Source organism: Xenopus laevis, chromosome 1L (assembly GCF_017654675.1).
Source record: "Xenopus laevis strain J_2021 chromosome 1L, Xenopus_laevis_v10.1, whole genome shotgun sequence".
Classification (NCBI taxonomy): domain Eukaryota; kingdom Metazoa; phylum Chordata; class Amphibia; order Anura; family Pipidae; genus Xenopus; species Xenopus laevis.
Window position 1 is genome coordinate 56,328,076 of NC_054371.1, and position 21,986 is coordinate 56,350,061.

The 21,986-nt window shown below is 37.7% G+C and overlaps 1 protein-coding gene and 1 non-coding gene across 2 annotated transcripts in view; both read right to left on the reverse strand.

Moving 5' to 3' along the window:
- The window catches only part of rxfp1.L (relaxin family peptide receptor 1 L homeolog), a 118,238-nt gene extending 105,277 nt beyond the window's left edge, over positions 1 to 12,961 (reverse strand). Inside the window, exon 1 of the mRNA XM_018231112.2 lies at positions 12,680 to 12,961. Coding sequence (XP_018086601.1) covers positions 12,680 to 12,728 — 49 coding nt within the window. The 5' untranslated portion in view covers positions 12,729 to 12,961. The remainder of the gene's footprint in view (positions 1 to 12,679) is intronic.
- Positions 12,962 to 14,511: 1,550 nt separating this feature from the next.
- On the reverse strand, positions 14,512 to 14,584 carry trnak-cuu. The gene has a single exon. It is a non-coding gene; the product is annotated as a tRNA-Lys (tRNA).
- Positions 14,585 to 21,986: the final 7,402 nt, after the last annotated feature.

A 21,986-nucleotide genomic window follows, 5' to 3' on the forward strand; every position in this document is an offset into this window, starting at 1 on the left:
CGTGCAATGATAGGTGATCAATTAATGCTAACACAGGAACCAAATTAATTATTCAATATCAATTCATTTATGAATTCATTTAATCCATATACAAACTTATTTCAACCATCAACTCTAGTTATTAATTCATTAATTAAAGTGCCAGTGCTTACATATAGTACCAATTAATTCATGAATTCATTTTTAACAATGAATTGAGTAAAGTGCCAGTATCAATAAATATCCATTAGATTTTAAAAAGGTTTCAGAGTTTTGTTTTTTAAAAAAAAAGAATTTACCAAATAGCTAGCAATTCATAAAAAGAAAGATTGGAAGTGAAAATAGAATAGAGGTGAAGTTGTCCCAAAATCTCCTAACTGAGGCTTTTTTCTAGGCCCTGGGACACCACACAGGGAGAAAGACTAGACGCTGGGGACTGCTGTGTCAATTGTTAACTAATCTCAATTGAAGAGCTGTCTAAAAAAACGCAAACCCCCAGTGCCCTAGAGTAAAAGAGATACAGAGAATGAAGTGCTGCTTTGAAGTATTAACCCAAATCTTAGTGCAACTATCAGGCGCCGCAATAATTACTGAAAGCTTTTAAAATTGTTTCTAAAATCAAAAGAACGGAGGCTTGCCGACGCGCATTTCGTGTTAGCTTTCTCAAGGCAAAATTGGGCTCGCTTGTCTCCGTGTCTTATTATAAGGCTTCTGAGTGTGATGTCATCCACATTTCGCGAGGAATACATGTCATTGTTTATGTCCATGCACAACATTGGCTGGCAATGGAGCTCCTCTCCGTGTCACTCACCCTTACGTTGTTTGTTTAAGGGAGTTGCCAACATCAATTCTAACCTCCCTATTCTAAGGGGAAGCTTTATCAGTATGGCAGACCTTGTTTGAATCACGTGGACGTCATGTCCCTCAATTGTCATACCATCTAAAATTATACTGGGGAATAGTATTAAAGGAAGGCATTAGTGGTATGTTCTCATTAATTCTATGGTGAAAACTATACTGGGGTATTAGAGAAAGGCATTAAATAATATGTTCTCATTTATCCCATGGGGAGAAACAGTATGCATTTTAAAAATCCAATGACTTTCCCGTTTTAGAAGTTCTTGTATCAAGGTTCCCATTTTTTATCCCCAAATTGATTTTCTCAATGGCCCAAAATTTTAAACCCACTGGGTTCATGTTATGATATTGTTTGAAATGCCATGCGACAGTAGAGAGGGTTGTGTCGGTTTTCTTGATTTTCCCAGCATTTCGTATGGAACTGCAGTGTGGCTCTATCCTCATTTTAACTATTTCTGTTGTCATTCCTATATATATCTTTTATTACAAGGGCTGGAATAGCCCGAAACGTCGCTTGGCTAGTGGCACACATAAATATTTGATTCACTTATCGTTGTGCTGCTGGATTTAATGTTATACTGTTTTATTACAAGGACATTCCAAACAGTATATCACTCCCTTCGATTTGCAGTTGATGTAGTTGTTAACATCATGTTTTTTACCAAATCTGTCGGTGAAGTTAGCTATTTTAAGTATTTTCTCACACATATTACATTCCCCACAAGGGAAACATCACTTGTTTTTAATGGGTTTACTTTGGTTTTGAAAGTGACTTTTTGATAAAAGATCTTTTAGGTTGGGGCATCTTTTGTAGCATGCAGCAACCTTCTCCTATAGTATTGGGCCCAGTGTTTCATCTTCTTTTAAAATTGGCCAATGTTTATTTAATATGTTCTGTATATTGTTACTTTACGTAGTGATAAATCTTACTGTATCTTCCCCTGCAGGTTTTTCTTTGATTCTTAACAGTTGCGATCGCTCAGTGAATAAGGCTCTATGATAGGCCTTCTTGATCATTTTACATGAATAACCCCTTTGTTTTAGCCTTAGTTTTAGATCTTTGGATTGCTCTTTGAATAATTCCAAAGAGGAACAGTTACACCTCAATCTTAAAAATTCCTCTTTCGGAAGTGATTTTTTTTACCGCATGGGGGTGTGGTAACTTTAAGGGGAAGATTTATCAAGGGTCGAAGTGAAATCAAGGGAATTTTTGAAGTTAAAATTTTTAAATTTTTAAGTAATTTTTGGATACTTCGACCATCGAATAGGCTACTACGACTTTGACTTCGACCTTCGATTCGAAGTAAAATCGGTCAACTATTCGACCATTCGATAATCGAAGTACTGTCTATATAAAAAAACTTTGACTTCAATACTTCGCTAACTTAAACCTGCCGAAGTACTATGTTAGCCTATGGGGACCTTCCAGAGCATATTTCTACGTTTTTTGTATTCGAAGGAAAAACGTACGATGAAATCGTTCGATTCGGAGTACGATCAGAGTACGATCGTACGATCAATGCAAAAAATCCTGCAAATTCGACTTCGATTAATCTGCCCCTAATAGTTTAAAAGTGAATTTGTCGCAGTTTCTTTTCTGTAGTTTTTTGTGGTCAGTTTTCCTTTCTTGTCATGGATGATCGTTAGATCTAAGAAAGAAATTAGGGAGTCAGAAATGTTTACAGTAAGTTTTAGATAGCATTAAGATATCATCGATATAGGGGATCCATTTCACTATTTTGTTCTGATATAGCGACAGAGCTTGGCCTTTAACTATTGTTTCTTCCCAAAATCCTAAAAAGAGGTTGGCATGTGAGGGGGTGCATGATGTTCCCATTGAGGTCCCCTGAATAAAATTTCCCTTTAAAATTAAAGTAATTGCGGTAAAGAATAAATCCCATAAGTCTTTTCAGGAAATTAACTCTCTCTGACTCCTCCATATTTTTCTTCAGAAAATTCTGAAGGGCCTTTAGGCCTAGATTATGCTTTATGGAGGTGTAGAGAGATTCCATATCCAATGTGATTAGTAACAGTTCGATGGGTACACAGAGATGAATGAGCCCAATTTTGCCTTGAGAAAGCTAACGCAAAACCCGGGTCGGCAAGCCTCCATTCTTTTGATTTTAGAAACAATTTTAAAAGCCTTCAGTAATTATTGCGGCGCCTGATAGCTGCACTAAGATTTGGGTTAATACTTCTAAGCAGCATTTTATTCTCTGGATCTCTTTTACTTTAGGGCACTGGGGGGTTGCGGTTTTTCAGACAGCTCTTCAATTAAGATCAGTTAACAATTGAGACCGCAGTCACCAGCGTCTTGTCTTTCTCCCCGTGTGGTGTCCCAGGGCCTAGAAAAAAGCCTCAGTTAGGAGATTTTGGGACAACTTCACAGCTTTTCTATTTTCACTTTCAATCTTTCTTTTCATGAATTGCTAGCTATTTGATAAATTCTTTTTTTGAAAAAACATAACTCTGAAACATTTTTAAATCTAATTTATATTTATTGATACTGGCACTTTAATCAATTGATTAAAAATGAATTCATGAATTAATTGGTACTATATGTAAGCACTGGCACTTTAATTAATGAATTAATAACCAGAGTTGATGGTTGAAATAAGTTCGTATAAGGTTTAAATGAATTCATAAATTAATTGACATTAAATAATTAATTGGCTCATGTGTTAGCATTAATTGATCACTTATCATTGCACGGTATATGAAGCACTTAGCACTTTCACCAATCTATGCACTTTAATGATAATTTAACGTTTTAAATTTAATTGGTATAATATAATAAAATACTCAGATAGTGTGGGGTTACTTATTTTTTTTTTTGGACAAATAAAAAGCTAAATAACTCAAAAACCACAAATAATAAACAATGAAAAGCAATTGCCAATTGTCTCAGAATATTACTCTCTACATCATACTGAAAGTTAACTTAAAGGTGAACAAACTAGGAATGCACAGAATCCCTTATTTGGGATTCGGATGAATCCCCGAATCCTTTGTGAAAGATTTGGCCGCATACCAAACCGAATCCGAATTTGCATATGCAAATTAGAGGCAGGAAAGGAAAAAGTGTGTAAACACTTTTCCACACGAGTTCCCTTCCCGCCACTAATTTACATATGCAAATTAGGATTCGGTTCCGAAAGGCACAAGGATTCGGCTGAATCCAAATCCTGCTGAAAAAGTTCGAATCCTGTCCGAATCCCGAAACGGATCCTGGATTTGATGCATCCCTAGAACAAACCCTTTTCCACACGAGTTCCCTTCCCGCCCCTAATTTACATATTCAAATTAGGAGTCGGTTCGGCCAGGCACAAGGATTCGGCTGAATCCGAATCCTGCTGAAAAAGGTCGAATCCTGTCCGAATCCCGAAACGGATTCTGGATTTGATGAATCCCTAGAACAAACCCTTTAATGTTTACATGAAAAAAGCTATAGAGATCCATAAAATGGAAAGATCCCTTATCCAGAAAACCCCAGGTCCCAATCATTCTGCATAAAAGGTCCCATACCCATATCTATAAAACATGCACATAGAAGTCGTATTTTTACCTTTACGACAGCTGGGCTGTTATTTGTAATAGCTTTGTTATCTTTTTGTAGCCCTCACACCAGGGTAGTAAGTAATTACAGTGTTTTATTGGCGAAGTCGTCAATCAAGACAAGATATTGAACAGGTCTCTCTCGCTCTCTACCCAAAAATGCATTGGTAATGGATAAAAGCTTTGTCCCTGGGTCAAAAGGATATTGTAATTTATGAAGAACAATTATATTCTTTATTCTCGATGTGATAAAGAAAAGCTAATACTAGTAAATTATACTATCACTACTATCAATCTCTGGCTTCCAAGCATCTCCCTCATGCATCTAAATAATCATCTTGTAACTTCTAAAGCAACTTTGCAATCGGCTGAAGTTAATGGTAACCACATGAACCGATCTTTCTATAACAAAAATCCATGACAAACAACCATCTTGAACTTTTAGAAAAAGTTCGTCAGCACATATGCAGATTTGAGATTACACTCTATGTCTTTAATCAATTAGAATGCCTTCTAAGGGTCCTGTACTATTTAGGACAAATTATTTAAAGCAGACAATGGGTGTGTTTCTAGGGCGTTCAGAGATACATATGTGTACATTAACCCTTACAGAAATCACAGGTGGATTTGTACATTTGAACAAGCCTATTAAGAATTTCCTCCTGTAGCAATAGTTTACTCTGAAAGCATACATGTTGAGTTCATATTCATTACTTGCATTTTAAAGCTACAGGTATGAGATCCATTATCCAGAAACTGGTTATCCAGAAAGCTCTGAATTACAGGATGATCGGAAGGCTATCTACCATAGCCTTCATTATAAACCAATAACTCAGATTTTTAAATATAATTACATTTTTGTCCATAAAAAGAAAACATTGTACTTCATTCCAACTAAGGTACAATTTATCCTTATTGGAAGCAAAACAATACTACAAGTATGGGATCTGTTATCCGGAAACCTGTTATCCAGAAAGTTCCGAATTATGGAATGGCCATCTCCCATAGACTCCATTTTATCCAAATAATCCAAATTTTTAAAAAGGATTTCCTTTTTCTCTGTAACAAAATAGTACCTTGTGCTTGATCTAAACTAATATATAATTAATCCTTACTAAAAGCAGAACCAGCCCATTGGGGTTATTTATTATTTTCATGATTTTCAATTACATTTAAGGTATGAAGATCCAAATTACAGAAAGATCCTTTGTCCGGAAAGCCCCAGGTCCCGAGCACTCTGGATAATAGGTCCCATACCTGTATTGGGTTAATTTAATATTTAAATTATTTTTAAGTAGACTTAGGGGCAGAGTTATCAACGGTCGAATTGAAAATTCCAATATCGAAATTTATCATGTACTGTCTCTTTAAAACTTGGACTTCGACCATCCGCCATCTAAAACCTGCCAAATTGCTGTTTTAGCCTATGGGGGACCCCCTAGAACCTATCTGGAGTCAATTGGTGGACTTTGAAAAATCTAAGTTTTTTTTGAAAATACATAGAATTGAATTTGATCGAATATGATCTTACTTTGATTTGAACAATTCAAATACAGCCTATTCACCCACAGAAATAAAACTGTTTTTTTAATTCGAATTTCGAAGTTATGGGACTTCAAGAGAACTCCCATTTTTCGACCCTTGATAAATCTGCCCCTTAAGGTATGGAGATCCAAATTATTGAAAGATCCTTTATCCGGAACCCCCCCTGTAAGAAAAAAAAAAAAAAAAAAATTATATATATATATATATATATATATATATATATATATATATATATATATATATATATATATATATAGTACTCACAGATAAAAAATGCTAAAGACTATAACACAATGATGTTGACCTGATATACTGTATATACATATAACAAATATAGGTTCCATTTATATTAACAGTAAACTAAATTGTATTGTAGCAAATAATAACTATATTACTGAACACAACATGCATTTGTGTGGCCACCGAACTGCTGAGTGGCTATAGATTTACAGCACAGGCACATTACCCCATAAATATTTAAACATGCAGATTACAGTAAAGGAGTAAGAATACACAATAAGTAAGATAATGAAAAGTAGAGGGGGAGTGAATGGGTGATGAACTGGTTTAATATAGTTGGGTTTGGAAGGACTGGGTGAATGTGATGGGCTTCTGCTGAAAGGACATGCTGCTAAAATGGAAATTAGTCAATAGATACCTGATATTTTTCAAGTGCTTATTAAAAAGGTCTCATCCATGAATTTGTGCTGACCTGGAATGCTAGCTGCTCACCTTCCTTTGGGATTTGTGCAATCTGTTCTCCCATGTACATGGTTAGATTGCCCCGAGGCACAGTCATTCAGCCATTGGGTGGAACGATTCAATTTAACATTGGCCAATGTGTACTCATGATTATTCTGCTAGATAAGTGCCTCTTATTTTGCTGTGCAAGTGAATAATTGTTGCCATTTCAGTACACAAAATACGAGCCATAAAAGTATTATTATACAACGTATATCCCATGCTAATAATGTATTGAAGATGATCAGTGGAATGGTAATATTCTAGCCTCATCTTTGACGTTTAGAAATTTATATATATTGAGGCAATGAAACATTTATCCATTATCCAGAAAGTTCCAAATTATGGAATGGCCGTCTCCCATAGACTCCATTTTATCCAAATAATCCAAATTTTTAAAAATGATTTCCTTTGTCTCTGTAATAATAAAACAGTACCTTGTGCTTGATCCCAACTAATATATAATTAATCCTTACTGAAAGCAGAACCAGCCCATTGGGTTTATTTATTATTTTCAATTAGATTTAAGGTATGAAGATCTAAATTACAGAAAGATCTGTTGTCCGGTAAGCCCCAGGTCCCAAGCATTCTGGATAATAGGTCCCATACCTGTCCCATACCTGTATTGGGTTTATTTAATATACCATTACTTGAGGTATGTAGATCCATATTACTGAAAGATCCCTTATCCGGACCGGATATATATATATATATATATATATATATATATATATATATATATATATATATATACACATATACATATATATATATTGTACTCACAGCTAAAAAATACTTATTTTGCTTATCTTTGACGTTCAGAATTTATATGTATTGAGACATGCTTATACTGGTAGAGAAAGAATAGCTTGACAATTGTCTATGCAGCAACTGCACACCATCCATTTGTGTTGGGAACAAACCACAAGATGTTTAAAAAAGCTGAACCTCCAGCAGAAGCTGTACTAAGTAACTTTTTTTACAGGTCTTCATTCAATAATGGATCTTGTATTATAAGCGTTCCCCTTCTGCTTGTGTATTGCCTGTTTAAGCTGTCTGGTTTCTTGGGGTCACTAGCCCTGGCAACCAAAAAACAAAAAACAAACCCAGACTAACTGCAACGCTTCAGTTCTATTATCTTTAATTGTATATCTTTATTTTCAGGATCTCTACTATTAATCTTTCATCCTGATTTCCAACTGCTGTTTGGTTGCTATGGTAATTAATCCTTAGAAACCAGTTACTATTCCAAGTCTGGCAGTAGCAAAGCAAACAATGTAAACAGTCCATCATAACACAGGCACATACAGTACATTTCACAGAACAATACTACTTTACATAATATGCTTCATTGTTTTGAGGCAAAGTAAAAAAAAGTCTTATTTGTAAGTATCCCCATAATAAGTATAACAGTACACCAGAGGGAATTTTGCAGTTGCATCCATTATAAACCTCCAATAAAGCATTTATAATAAGTCTGTTGGTGAACTAGAGCAACAACAACACAGTCCCAGTCTCTTACCCATGGTGCCCTATAACTCACAGCTTTCAATCCTTTCTTCTTTTTTTTTAATAATAAAAATAAATAAACTTACAAAAAAAATAGCTTTCAATCCTGGACCAACCAATCATTTTCTCTATGCTAAGGGGTTATCTCTTCCATGATGATATTGCGCTATCCAATATATCCACAGAAATGGGAAACAAAACAAGCAGATCAGTTTTGAGGTTATCCTTTATAACATGCTTTATAATACCTAGGAAACAGTAATGTGGAAAATAATCAGAAACAGCCATCAGAAATATATCCAGAGGAAAAAAACAACACCTCTAGAGGATATCTGTGTTAAATGAATATTTATTCTCTGTTATAGTATGCTGAAAGCAAACACAATCTTCAGCACAATATACAGCGATACAAATCAGCTTTATAACATTTCACAGCCCATAACTGTATCCCATCACATTATACCAAGAACTGCACAAAACATTTTATACACACAGGTATAGGATCCATTATTCAGAAACCCGTTATCCAGAAAGCTCCAAATTACAGGTCCATCTTCCATATACTCCATTTTAATGTAATAATGAATATATGTTTTCGCTGTGATAATAAAACAGTACCTAGTGCTTAATCCCAACTACGATATAATTAAAGGGGTTGCTCACCTTCCAAACACTTCACCAAAATAATATAAAAATTTTAATTTATTTCCTTTTTTTTTTTTACCGTTTTTTTCTAAATTGAGGTTTCTAGTCTAATGTTTCTGGATCTGGTGTTTCAGTCTGGCAGCTCAGTGATCCAGGAGCAGACTGGAACTTTTACAATTTGCTACATTAGTTGATACATTTCTCAGCAGCATCTTTGGACTATAAGCAACTATTGTATCAATTCTAACAGCTGCCTGTAGCCTGTTATGAAATTCAGGGATTCTTGCTCAGCAGGGACAAAGATAAGAAATGTATCAACTAAGGGGCATATTTATCAAGGGTCGAATTTTTGAATTTGAAAAACGTTGAAATTCTAATTAAAAATAAAAAACAACTGAAATTAAGTCAAAGTTTTTTTTGGCTGAATACGTCTGTTTTTGATCGAATAGGTCCGTATGTGGCTGAATTCGATCTAATTCGATTCAAAAAACTTTGATTTTTTAAATTGACTCCAAATTGGTTCTAGGAGGTCCCCCATAGGCTTAAACAGCAATTCGGCAGGTTTTAGATGGTGAATGGTTGAAGTCGAATTTTAAAGAGACAGTACATGATAAATTTCGATATTCGAATGTTTTAATTATTTTCAAATTTGAATCGAATTTGGACTATTCCCTAGTCAAGGTAAACAAAAATAGCTCGAAATTCTGATTTTTTTAATTCGAAAATTCACCTCGACCTTTGATAGATCTGCCCCTAAATGTATACATTTAAAACAGTTTACAGAGTTGATTACCTCCATCCCAGAGCTGCTTTAGAAAGAACGTGAATAATTAACCTTTTTGACAAATAAGAAAATACACAGTAATTGAAAAAAGGTTTGATTTCTGGAAGCCAGTGTTTAATCCTTATCGGAGGCAGAACAATACGATTGGGTTTATTTCATGTTTAAATGATTTGTAGCAGACTTGAGGTATAAAGATCCAAATTACAGAAAGACCCCTTATCTGGATAACAGATCCCATACCTGTGTATGTTTATATATATATATATATATATATATATATATATATATATATATATATATAGCAGAATTATCGAAAAATACCCGCACTCCTTCACATACGTTTTTATGCCGGGTGCATGGCCAAATATGGTTATGTAGAAAAATGGCAAAAAAGGACCAGCACTCCGTGTTCCAAGAAAGTCAAAATGGTTTATTCAAAACTCACAGTGTCTCCAACGTTTCGACCCTCTTTGGGGTCTTTATCAAGGATAAAGTGCTGTGTTTTACAATATATATATATATACACTAATAGTTTCCAGACCAGACCCTTTATTAAAAAACATAATTTGTATTGTTGCATAGTATCAATATCCAACGTTTTGGTCCCCATTGGGACCTTTTTCAAGGATGATACAAAGTATAATAAGAATATATATATTATTATCAGCACAGTACATAAATGGGAGTACCCAAAATCTTATTTAGTCCATTAATGTTTTTATATATTGATACTGAATATTTGTGGTGTAGTAGCTTGTGAGCAGAAATTCTAGTTTGTACTCTCACGTTCATCTTTGAAAGCCATTGCAGTAATAGAGCATCAAACAATTGTTGCTTCTTCAATCCTGTAAGCTTTTTTGGTTTGTAACTCAGACGGGTAAACTGGCATTCTGCATTCATTCTGCTTATTTGCAATTACACACAGTACCACAAAAAATACATGCAAACTCCATGATTGTGATGCATTTCATTTACACTTTTGTCAAGTCTGGATTTTATTTAAAAAAAAAAAAAGGGAATTGTAGAAAAGCCAATGAAATGTATTTAGGTGCATTTGTTTGTTGTATAAAGTTAATGGGATGCAAAATGCTACTGAGAATGTGGCAAAGGTGAGGATATAAACAGCAACATATCAATCAAAGAGAAAACATTAATAGACTTGCTGAATATAACCTAGATGTCCTCTTAAAGTAGAACCACAGACTCTCTCTACAGACCGTCTGTTTTTCCCCCAGGAGATTGATCACCTCTCCATAAGTTTAGGCCAGGACATAATTCATAATGCTGACTACATGTAAGTAAATAACATCGCTCCCCTGACAGTATGTGGGAAATTCACTAGTGGAGAAACACTCCATTTAGCAGAGTCGTATATGATTAAACATTACAGAATGTACAGCCAGTCCTCATAGTGACCGTTGGCCAATTTGTTTACTAATGAAAGCACTTACAATGTATTCTTGTTGTTCTCCTTGGAAAAGTCTTAAGTCAGTTCAGTGTGGAGTAACGTGGCCTGTCGGACTATATTTAGGAGTTCTAATTAAAAAGCACTTTTAACTCAATGTACCCACTCACTAAATCTGCAGCTATCACAAGCAATAACACTTAAAATATTCTGCAGTGGAGAGGAGGATGATTATCAGCAATGCAAAACAAGAACCTATTAAATGAAAGCCACGAGCATGCCGTTCTTTGCCAAAAAAACTTTGCAGTTGGGAAAAATCATTAACAAATGAAATGTTACATTTAAGAAATATAAGCCCTCCATTGTTAAGGTTGCGTCTAACTGTTCTATCCTAACCCCATATACAGTAACATGTTGATATTTAAGAAATCACAGTAAGTATTTTAAAATCTGTCTTATCCAAAATGATAGCTTTTTTCAACGACTGTGCATTTATGGAACTTGTTAGAGCTTGGGGTTTTCCGGATAAGGGCTCTTTCCGTACTTTGGATCTCTATACTTAAAAAGTCTGTTAAAATGATTTACATGTTAATTAGACCCAACAGGATTGTTTTGCCTCCAATAAGGATTAATTATATCTTAGTTGGGATCAAGTACAAAATACTGTTTTATTATTACAGTGAAACTGGAAATGTGTGTTTAAAAATTTTAATGATTTGATTATAATGGAGTCTATGGGAGACGGCCTTCCCGTAATTCTGAGATTTCAGGATAATGGTTTCTGGATAAAAGAACCCATATCTGTACTTGATATACCCTCCCCCATCTCACCAATTAAAAACTTAAGGGTATTCTGCCACCCAGCAGAGGTATTTTCTTTATGGCTATAAAGCTTATACTGGTTGCTCTTGGGATGGAAGTATTTCTTTATGGTTATAAAGCTTATACTGGTTGCTCTTGGACTACACCATTAAGCTTTCTGAATCCCATTCAGCGGAACGGTTTACTGGACACTGTAATAGACTGGAAAGCAATTTTGGCGATAAATACCGTGATAAATTAGACAGAAGGGCTCCCAGAAAGTGGCGGATGAATATTGCTGACCACTCTGGAGCAAAACAACCCATTAGAATGAAATGAGTTTAGTTTAAGTGGTTTTAGAGTGTATGTATGTGATGTGGTGGAATGTCCTATAGAATATGCATTTCAATTCAACACTTTTCCTTTAATGTCTCAAACCAATAATGGAAATTGAAAATAAGAAGGTCTATTATTTAACCAAGAAAGTTTAAAGGACATTTCACCATCTACTTATTATATGTCTATTAATCAGCTCATAGAACATCTTTCTATCACTATCTCTCTCAAGTGGAAATGTATGTATATAAATATAGAGAGAGAGAGAGATTTATCTATCTATCAGCTTATATCAAGTGAGATGCCTGTCTGTCTGATTGTCTATCGATCTCTCCACCGATCCTCTATCTGTGATCATCTATACACCTGTCTATCTTTATATCTACAAGGTCCTAAAACTTTTTTTATGTGGCATACGAAGTCCTTCCTCGGTACCTCGTCCAAGAAATGGATATCGATAACAGCGAGTCGGTTAATAGCAATGAAATCACAGAGCGACAAAGACGCGCGTTTTTACTTACAATTGAGCGCGACGAGCCAGGAGAGATAGAGAAGGGATCCAGGAGGCATAGCTCTAGCCTGGCAGCAGTAAGTCAGAAAAGAGAAGTCTGTCTGGCCGCGATAGGAACTTCATTCAGTGGTGTAATGTCAGTGGTTGGTGTAATGTATTGCACTTGTGTTCCACTCTCTCGCTGCGCTTCAGCACTTCTTCTCCGACCTCCGTTGCTGTTCTCCTCCCAATGCACTGCCCCCCCACTCCATGCTCAATCCGACGTCTGCTGCTGACACCCTCCTTCACTGTTTATGTTTCCTCCCTCCACTTTCAACCATGTGAGTCTCTCTTCAATCACGTTCCTACACTTGACTTATTATTTAGCCTTTTATTTCCTTTTATCAGACTAATGATTAGCATTTGGTTTCTGATCTATTTCAGGAGAAAATCCCTCCCTACTAAAGGCTGAAAATGATATGTCAATTTTCAAGACAAGTTCATCTTTCCACTGATATCTGGTTTTTGAGGAATTTTATAATATGAGAATAGCTAAGGTACAATTATGTATTTTCCCAGACAATGATTCTCTGACACCAGGGAGTACAGCTAAAGGCTGCTCAGTGCACCTTACAGGCATATCACTTATCTTGTTAAAGTCTGAATATGTGAACAAAATGTTAATTTTGCCCAATAAAAAGGATTTTTTTTTCCATTTTTTAATAAGGTCCTGTGACTGCTGAATCATTGCTGTGGAAATATATATATATTGACACCGCCTCATTGCACCTAATGGTTTTAAAAATTAGTGGTGAGCACAACTTTCCCTTGTTTGTTATACATATATTATATATATATATATATATATATATATATATATATATATATATATATATATATATATATATATATATCCAGAAGCAGGCGAGCACACACAGGTCTTAGTAGCAAAACAAATGGTGTTTATTATACAAGAAAACTAACGTTTCGGCTAGCACTCTAGCCTTTCTCAAAGTACAAATGCACTGGAAAAACCAATCTTTTAAACCCCCAGTGGCGGGAAAGAAGGGAAAGTGACGTCATAGTGACTAGAATATTAAGTGTGAGTAAACAGTATATATATATATATTAGGGATGCACCGAATCCACTATTTTGGATTCGGACGAACCCCCGAATTCTTCTCTAAAGATTCGGCCAAATACTGAACCGAATTCGAATCATTTGCATATGTAAATTAGGGGTGAGAAAGGGAAAACATTTATACTTCCTTATTTTTGTGACAAAAAGTCATGCGATTTCCCTCCCCATCCCTAATTTGCATATGCAAATTGGGATTTGGTTCGTCCGGCAGAAGGATTCGGCCGAATCCGAATCCTACTGAAAAAGGCAGAATCCCGAACCGAATCCTGGATTCGGTGTATCCCTAATATATATATATATATATATATATATATATATATATATATATATATATATATATATATATATATATATATATATATATATATATAGTGAATAAAGTACCCCCTATTGTAAAATATAAGGATATTATAAGTCACGAGGAGTTCTGTGACCATATAAAAGCACGAGGCCAAGGGCCTACTATTTTCCAACAAGGGGTACTTTATGTTTTTCTAATACACAAGTTTTAGTGAGTCATGTGACAAAAATGACATCACTATTCACCGTTTATAACTGATGACATCACTAGTCACTGTTTCTAACGATATAATTTACAAGATATTTATGGCGTTTGTGTAGCTAAATGGAAAGTGGTGCTGTCCTGTGTATTTTTATATATAGTGTATATATAAAATATATATATATATATATATATTTATATAAGGGGGGAGAAAACTAGACGCCCAACATGGGGTTCGAACCCACGACCCTGAGATTAAGAGTCTCATGCTCTACCGACTGAGCTAGCCAGACCTGTCTGTGAAGGATGTTCAAAATAATGCAGTGTATAGTAACTACTATATTGAGATTCAGAAAAACTTTTTTTATAACTTAAAAACAATATTTGACTGTTTTTAAACCAAGCTATTTTGCATCAATATGTGTTCCTTGGCCCATAGTCAGTCAGATTAGGTCTGGGGTCAAATGTCTGACTTTCTCCCAACCTTTCTGCTTTCAAGAAATCTCTTAAAACGCACTTCTTCCGAGAAGCCTACCCTCACTCTGCTTAACTACCAAACGCAACACCACATACATTACTACATCTCTCACCCACTTAATTCAATCTTGCCCACTCCCACACCTTGTGTATTACTCCCTTCCAGTGTCGGACTGGGGGGCCCGGGGCCCACCGGGACTGCTGTCCAGGGCCCCCCTTGCTGTGCCGCACCGTACCTTGCTGTGCGCTCCCTTCCTCGTGTGCGGTGCTGGCGCGCATGCGCAGACGGTGCGGTGCTGGCGCGCATGCGCTCCGGCTTTTTTTTTTTTTTTTTAAAAAATAACACGATTGGGGTTCTGGCCCGGCGGGGGCCCATGACGGGTCGGGGCCCACCGGGTTTTTTCCCGGTTTCCCGCCGGGCCAGTCCGACCCTGCTCCCTTCCCTTTAGACTGTATGCCTATGCATAGGGCCTTCCTCACCTTTTGTACCTGTATTGATTGTGATGTATGTAACTCCATATGTTCTATGAATATAATTCATGTGATTTAGTTGTATAATCACATTTACTTTACAGTGCTACGCAATATGTTGGCGCTATATAAATACATGTTAATAATAATAATAATAATAATATATATATATATATACACACACACACGCACAGTATATATGTACCAGAATGTGTCAAAATATATTGCTAGTTACATTTACTAGGCTTTTCAGTATCCACTGCCTCTAATTTACTAGGAGTTTGTGTACCCATTGTCTAACTATACTAGGGGTTCCAGTACCCACTGCCTCTAATTTACTAGGGTTTCAGTACCCACTGCCTCTAATTTACTGGGGAGCCAGAACTCACTGCTTCTCAATTTATTTATTGTACCAATACTTGCTGATTTTCAGTGTGTTTAATGTACCTCATGCCTCTCATTGTATATACAGTGCATATGATGTGCTCAGGGTGCACACTGCCTCTCACTGTATATAATGTTTTTACAGTGTCACTATCCACTGCATCTATTATTGTGGAAAGCTCATTCTTTGATAAGTATGCCCATACATATAATTGAATTTATGGTGCCAGTACCTGCTGCATCCTATGTATAATGCAATTGTGGTGCCAGTATAATCTAGCTCTCTTTGTACATAATGTACTTGGGTGTTAGTACCCACTTCACGTCTCAATATAATGTGCTTGAGGGGGTCATTACATGTTAGTGTGATTGAGGTGCCAGTACTGCCTATAATATAGTTAACAGTATGGTTACAGGTTTTACGCATGCGACAATTTTTCTTGCTCCAACTGCATTATTGGCGTTTTTTTTTTTTGCACAAGGCTAAATTTGGAATTGTACCGCGATTCCATGGCTGGCGAATAAATTCCTTCATCAGCCTATGTATAATGTACAAATGGTACCAGTGCCCATTACTCTTCATTATATAGTATTTATAGAATGCCAGTACTTAATCATAATAATAATAATAATCAGAGCTGGGCCAACCCGGCCAGGCGCCCTAGGCAACCTGGCGTGCAACCCGGCTCAGTGCGCGTTCATGTGCGAAACGTCGCTCCAGCACGCATGCGCAGAAACCCATTTATGCGAAAGATACAAGCGGCAGTTGGGGAGAGACAGGACCGGACACGGGTAGGCGACAGAGCAGGTATGTGCCTGGCGCCCCCTCAGCTTTGCGCCCTAGGCACATGCCTTCTCTGTCTACCCCTAGTTACGGCCCTGATAATAATAATATAGTGCCCACTGGATCTTACTATATAAAGTTCAGGACTTCCAATTCCAAATGCTTCTCATTGTAAATAATGTACTTGGGGTGCTTTTGTCAAATGTATCTCACTGTATATAATGTGTTTGGGTGTCAGTTCCCTCTGCACAGGGCTGAACTAGGGGTAGGGATGGCTTATATATACAGCATGGAGTCTTAAATTTAGATAAGGTCAGTAAGTTATTCATGGAAGCAAGTGAAAACCCAGCAAGGGATTGCAGGCGGAAGGGGGTTTGGTGGGTTACGGCCATCAGCGGGGACAATGCGGTGGGGGTTCGGCTTGTAAGTGACTGACAGCAGGGGCTGTCAGTAGAATCTGGCATAATGCTACATAAATATTGAATATTCTTGGTGGGTCAAAACTCAATGGGTACCTTTTCAGCACCGGAGGGGGTCTGGGGGGTCCACGTCACTAGTGTACAGAAGAGTTGAACTTGAAGTTACCAGGAGTGGTATTTTTGCCACCACTGACAACCAGGGGGGTGCTGCTGCCTCGCCCCAGTGGCGGAGCACCTCTGCCTGTCAATCATGAATACAGAGCTGCTGAATGGAGGCCATCTGAGGCACTTCAAGTTATATGGAAAAAAGCAAAACAGCTACCTTCCCTAATATAAATGACCCCTACGGTCTCTCATTGTATCATGCTTTAATTTGCTAGTACCCAGTGCCTCACACTCTATACCAGATGTTCCCAAATTGTGGGGTGATCCCACTCAGGTGAGCGTGAAGGTGGCAGCATTAGCAGAAATGGGGAGAGACACTTGTTTTGAAGCAATGGCCCCTTCCTCTTCTATTCCTTCAGACTCAACAAGTTTCTTCCTGTATAAATGAGCCACACGATTACAATTTACAAGAGGCTCAGAGTTGAGCCTCCTACTGCATCCAGTCACCTTGGGGCTCAGTCTTGTAGAGACACTCTAGGCTTCATTTTAAGCCTGAGCGAGTGAAGAAGTAGTAAATACAAGGGCAGACATTGGGAAAAAGCACCAAGGGGCTACTAGGACTATTGTATAATGAAATGATGGGGATACAGTGACACGTGACTGCTGTCTGAATGATATGCACGTTTCGGGACAGGTGGGGTGTTGGAGGGGGGACACCTACATAAAATAAGAATTATTGATTATAATAAATAATATGAGACTGAAGTGGCCTCTGATATTCCCACAGCAGTTCTTCAAATTATTATATACCCCTTGCCAAAAAAAAACCTTTTAAAACTTTGTAGACATAATTTATACACCTTAAGGATCTCTGTTTAAAAAAAAATCTCAGAGACTCTAAAAACCAAAGAAAACATAATGCAATGCAGCACTTAATTCACAATCCATTATTTAACAGTCTTTGAAGCCACATGAGATCCATTTTATTCTGAAAAGAGCATTCACGAGGCTTTAAAAGTTCAAGTGGAACACATTATTTTTTATTTTGTGCTTTTAAGGATCCCCACTGCTTTTAATGCCCAGGATGTATCCGGTGAGAAATACTTTCATGTATGTATCACTTATCACCAAGGGTGACAGAATGTGGATAGTCACATAGACTCAACACTGGGACTAATTTTAGAACATACAGCAAAGCTAGGCTGGTATAACAGACAGAATAACATACATTTCTCTACAATCTCTTTAACTTCTCCTTTATTTTTCTTCTTGCACCTATGGCCAAGCAATATGTATTACATATGTGGGCCTCTGTTTTTTTTTAAAGAATCTCCTAATTAACATTGTTTACTTCAATGGCGTCCGGTTCATATGAAAAATTAAGCCTTACTGCAAGAGGTTCACATCAAAGGCAAAAAATGAGCAACGCATATGGACAGTATTAAAAAGCATGCACAAAATAATTGTGTAGGACCAAACAACAAAACACATGTCCCATATGGGTGCCTCCAGCCTTTATAATGATTATGTAAACATGTTTAGCTCAGAGAAACATACATGTGGCAAAAACATACACAACTCATAGGGGGATGAACAAACCACCTGATACAAAGATCCTAAATTCTTTTAGTTCTTTTGATTAAGCCTAAAATGTATTTACTTATTGATTTCAAAGTGTTTTTTAGATCATTGAAAATAAAAAACTATAATAAACTGCAGAGGTTTAAAAAAAGTGAGAAGTCTTGTTTGCCCGGTATAATTTTCCTTTACTCTCTTGTAGAATACAATTTACGTATTGCCTAGTGGCACTTCTATTTACTCTAAGGATGGGTAAAAAATATTGTAATGATAAAATGCAAACGTGTTGTGGTGTAAATGTGATTGAAAGACAATGATGAGAAACCAACACTGGATGCCACAGATTTTTAAACAGCATTTTGCAACATGTTGCACACCAGAATTAAATAAACCGAATTTGAGTTCAACCTATTCAATGTCTAGAGTGGTATAAAGTAATGGTGTAATAATGGCTGAGCCATTTGTTGGGGAGCCATGATCATTATATTCTATGGCATCCCAACACTTTGTAGCAGCCCTGCTTTATCTTACTACATTGAAAAGAGGAGATTGGTCAGTTTGCCTGCCCTATGTTTTATTAATTTAGTCTAAGGGGCAAAAATACTCACATACTTTCTATGGGATGTTTACAATTGTATTCATTAATGGGTAAATGAGAAAGAGTTCGCCACTTGATACACTTTTAAAAAAATCCCATTAGAATCAGCAGAAAGTGCACACGCGTTTTTTGCAGTAAGCTCTAATGTCACATATTGATACATCTGCACCTAAGTGCACACTTTTAATAAACAGGAGTTTTCAGCCTTAAGTTTATTACAGTACCATGTACCAGGTAAACCCCACATGTTGTCCCATTTATTCACTTCAGTTGGTGAATTGGCTTGTAATGAGATGGAATATATTTTATTTCAAATGTAAAATGGCAATCCATTCCAACTTGTAGGTGGCACCAGCCCTTAAAGGAATTGTAACACCAAAAAATTAAAGTGTTTTAAAGTAATGAAAATATCATGTACTGTTGCCCTGCACTGGTAACACTGATCTGTTTGCTTCAGAAACACTACTATAGTCCTGTGGATAACAGATAAGACCATTATGTTCTACAGAACTGTGTAACCTGCTGTGCAATCTGAGCCTTTTCTCCTTTCAATGGCTTCCCCCAGGGCCACCATCAGGGGGCACAGGGGGTAATGTTGTAACAGGCCCGAAGAAGTCCGCGAGGAGCCAAAGTCCCAAAGCCATGAACGGACCCGAAGCCACAAAAGACCAGAAGTCCTGAAGCCGCGAAAAGACCCGAAGCCACAAAAGACCAGAAGTCCTGAAGCCGGGAAAAGACCCGAAGCCACAAAAGGAGCCAACGTTGAAACCCTGAGGCAGCAAAAAAACCCGAAGCCACCAAAGGAGCCTACGTTGAAGTCTTGAAGCCACGAAAGGAGCCAAAGCTGAAGACCCTATGCTCTATAGTAGTGATGTGCGGGCCTGCCCAATACTCGCCCGACCTCGCACACTTCTTCACGGGTGGCGGGTGGGTGTGGGTTGAGCACTTCTCCTGCTCTCCCCGACCGCCACCATCAAGTGCCGGCTTCCTGCTTCCGGGTTCTAGACTCTGCACCTGCTCGCCCCTTTTGTGACATCATCGGCGGAGCGGGTCAGCGCGGGTCTTTAAAAGGAACCGGGAAGTCGGATGTGGGCTGCTGCAGGGTTAGGTGAGGGCAGGTTAGGGCCGGGTGCAGGTCGATGAAATCCCGATCCTCACATCACTACTTTATAGTATAGGCCCCTGCCAACAATATTTTGTATTTAAATATTCTCTGGGGCCCCAATGTTTCTTTTTAACTTGTAAGGGGGGCCATGGCCACCAATGTTTTTTTCAAATTTTTTAAAAACTTTTATGGAGGTCCCTTGCACCAATGCTTTTTTTAACTTATAAGAGGGCCCTGACCATCAATGGCTTTTTATAATTTGTGTGTGAGGGGGGTTTACCATTTTTAGTGCTGATGTCTATGTGGCCTTTTTACTGTGGTGCGGGCGGGTTCTGTGGTGGGGCTTGGGGGCTGGGGGGATGCCCATGGGGCCCAGAAAATGTTATTGTATAGGGCCCCCTGATTTCTAATGTTGGCCTGGCTGCCCCCACAGCAACTTATTTATATAAACAAAACCAGTGTTTCTAAAGCAAACACAGCAGTTTTACCAGTGCATGGCAACACTGCATTATATTTGTATTGCTTGAAAACACTTTCATTTTTTTGATGTTACTGTTCTTTTAAGGTTGGCCTGTAGATGAATTCTCATTCAACAGCCTATACACGGGAGTGCAGGAGCCTGGGACTACTTTGACCTGATAACATCAAAAGCAAGACAGACTCCTGAGCCAGACCAAGTATGGGCTGCATACGATTAGTATTAGTAGAGTTAGTAGGTGGTACCAATCTTACTTTAGATGTGACAGGAAGCCAAGTTTGCTAGCAAGGGCATTCTGTGGCCTCCGATAATGAGTTAGTGTTTGTGGTAGAACCATGGGCAATTGTGTGCCAGTTAAAAATTCAGGAGCAGGTTTGTAGAACCAATGGAAGCTGTAGTGAGACAGCTCAGGAGAAGTTTATGCATTGAATGCTGGGCATAAACGGAAAGTATGGGGAACGTTTATTAGGAGAGGAGGGCCCCTCACTGCTATGGTTGCCATCTTTTCTAAAAAATTTTACCGGCCGGTGGTGGGGCCTGAACAAAAGGGGGCGCTCCTCTTCAGAGAAGGCAACAGGGCGACATTCCATTGTGCAGTGCTCGATTTCTCCTCCTCTGGCTATCTCCTATAGAAGACAGGGAGGAGAAATCGAGCACCGCATGATGGATTGTCGCCCTGTCACCTTTTCTGAAGATTAGCGCAAGCAGAGTATCAGTAAGTTATTTCTTAATAAAGACTTTGTGATTTTAAGGTTACATGTGTCTTGGTTTTTTTCGTTATGTACAAACAAATTTTTTAATAATTTTTTTTATTTTACTGGTCCTTTAATGGCACTCTGCTAGTGCATTTCCACATGACAGGGGCACTGGAGGCTTTCATCAGAGGGAACGCTGTGTGTGTGCATGTTTAAGGATCCTAAGGGAGGTGTTAATTTTGTGTTACCGATTTATATTGAAATAATGAGCTTCCAGTGGTCAATACTGTACCTTGCCATGCCTGTGAGAAGCTGCTAAATAAAGTCTGTGCCTTGGTTCATAGCATTACTTTGTGAGATGTCTACTTTTTACAGCAAATCATCACACAATCATCTTCCACAATACATCATGAGACATCTCTGCATGGTCGCATTTCTTGACCAAAGCATCGGTCTCACAGGTTGACCCTTCCCCACTGTAGATTCTATAAGTGTGAGATCTCCAAGGCCACCACCCATTTTTAAATGCCTGCCATTAAAGGGGTAGATGTGGGGGTCCTGCAAACACATGGAAGTTTAGCCATTTGTCCTGGGCTCCTCC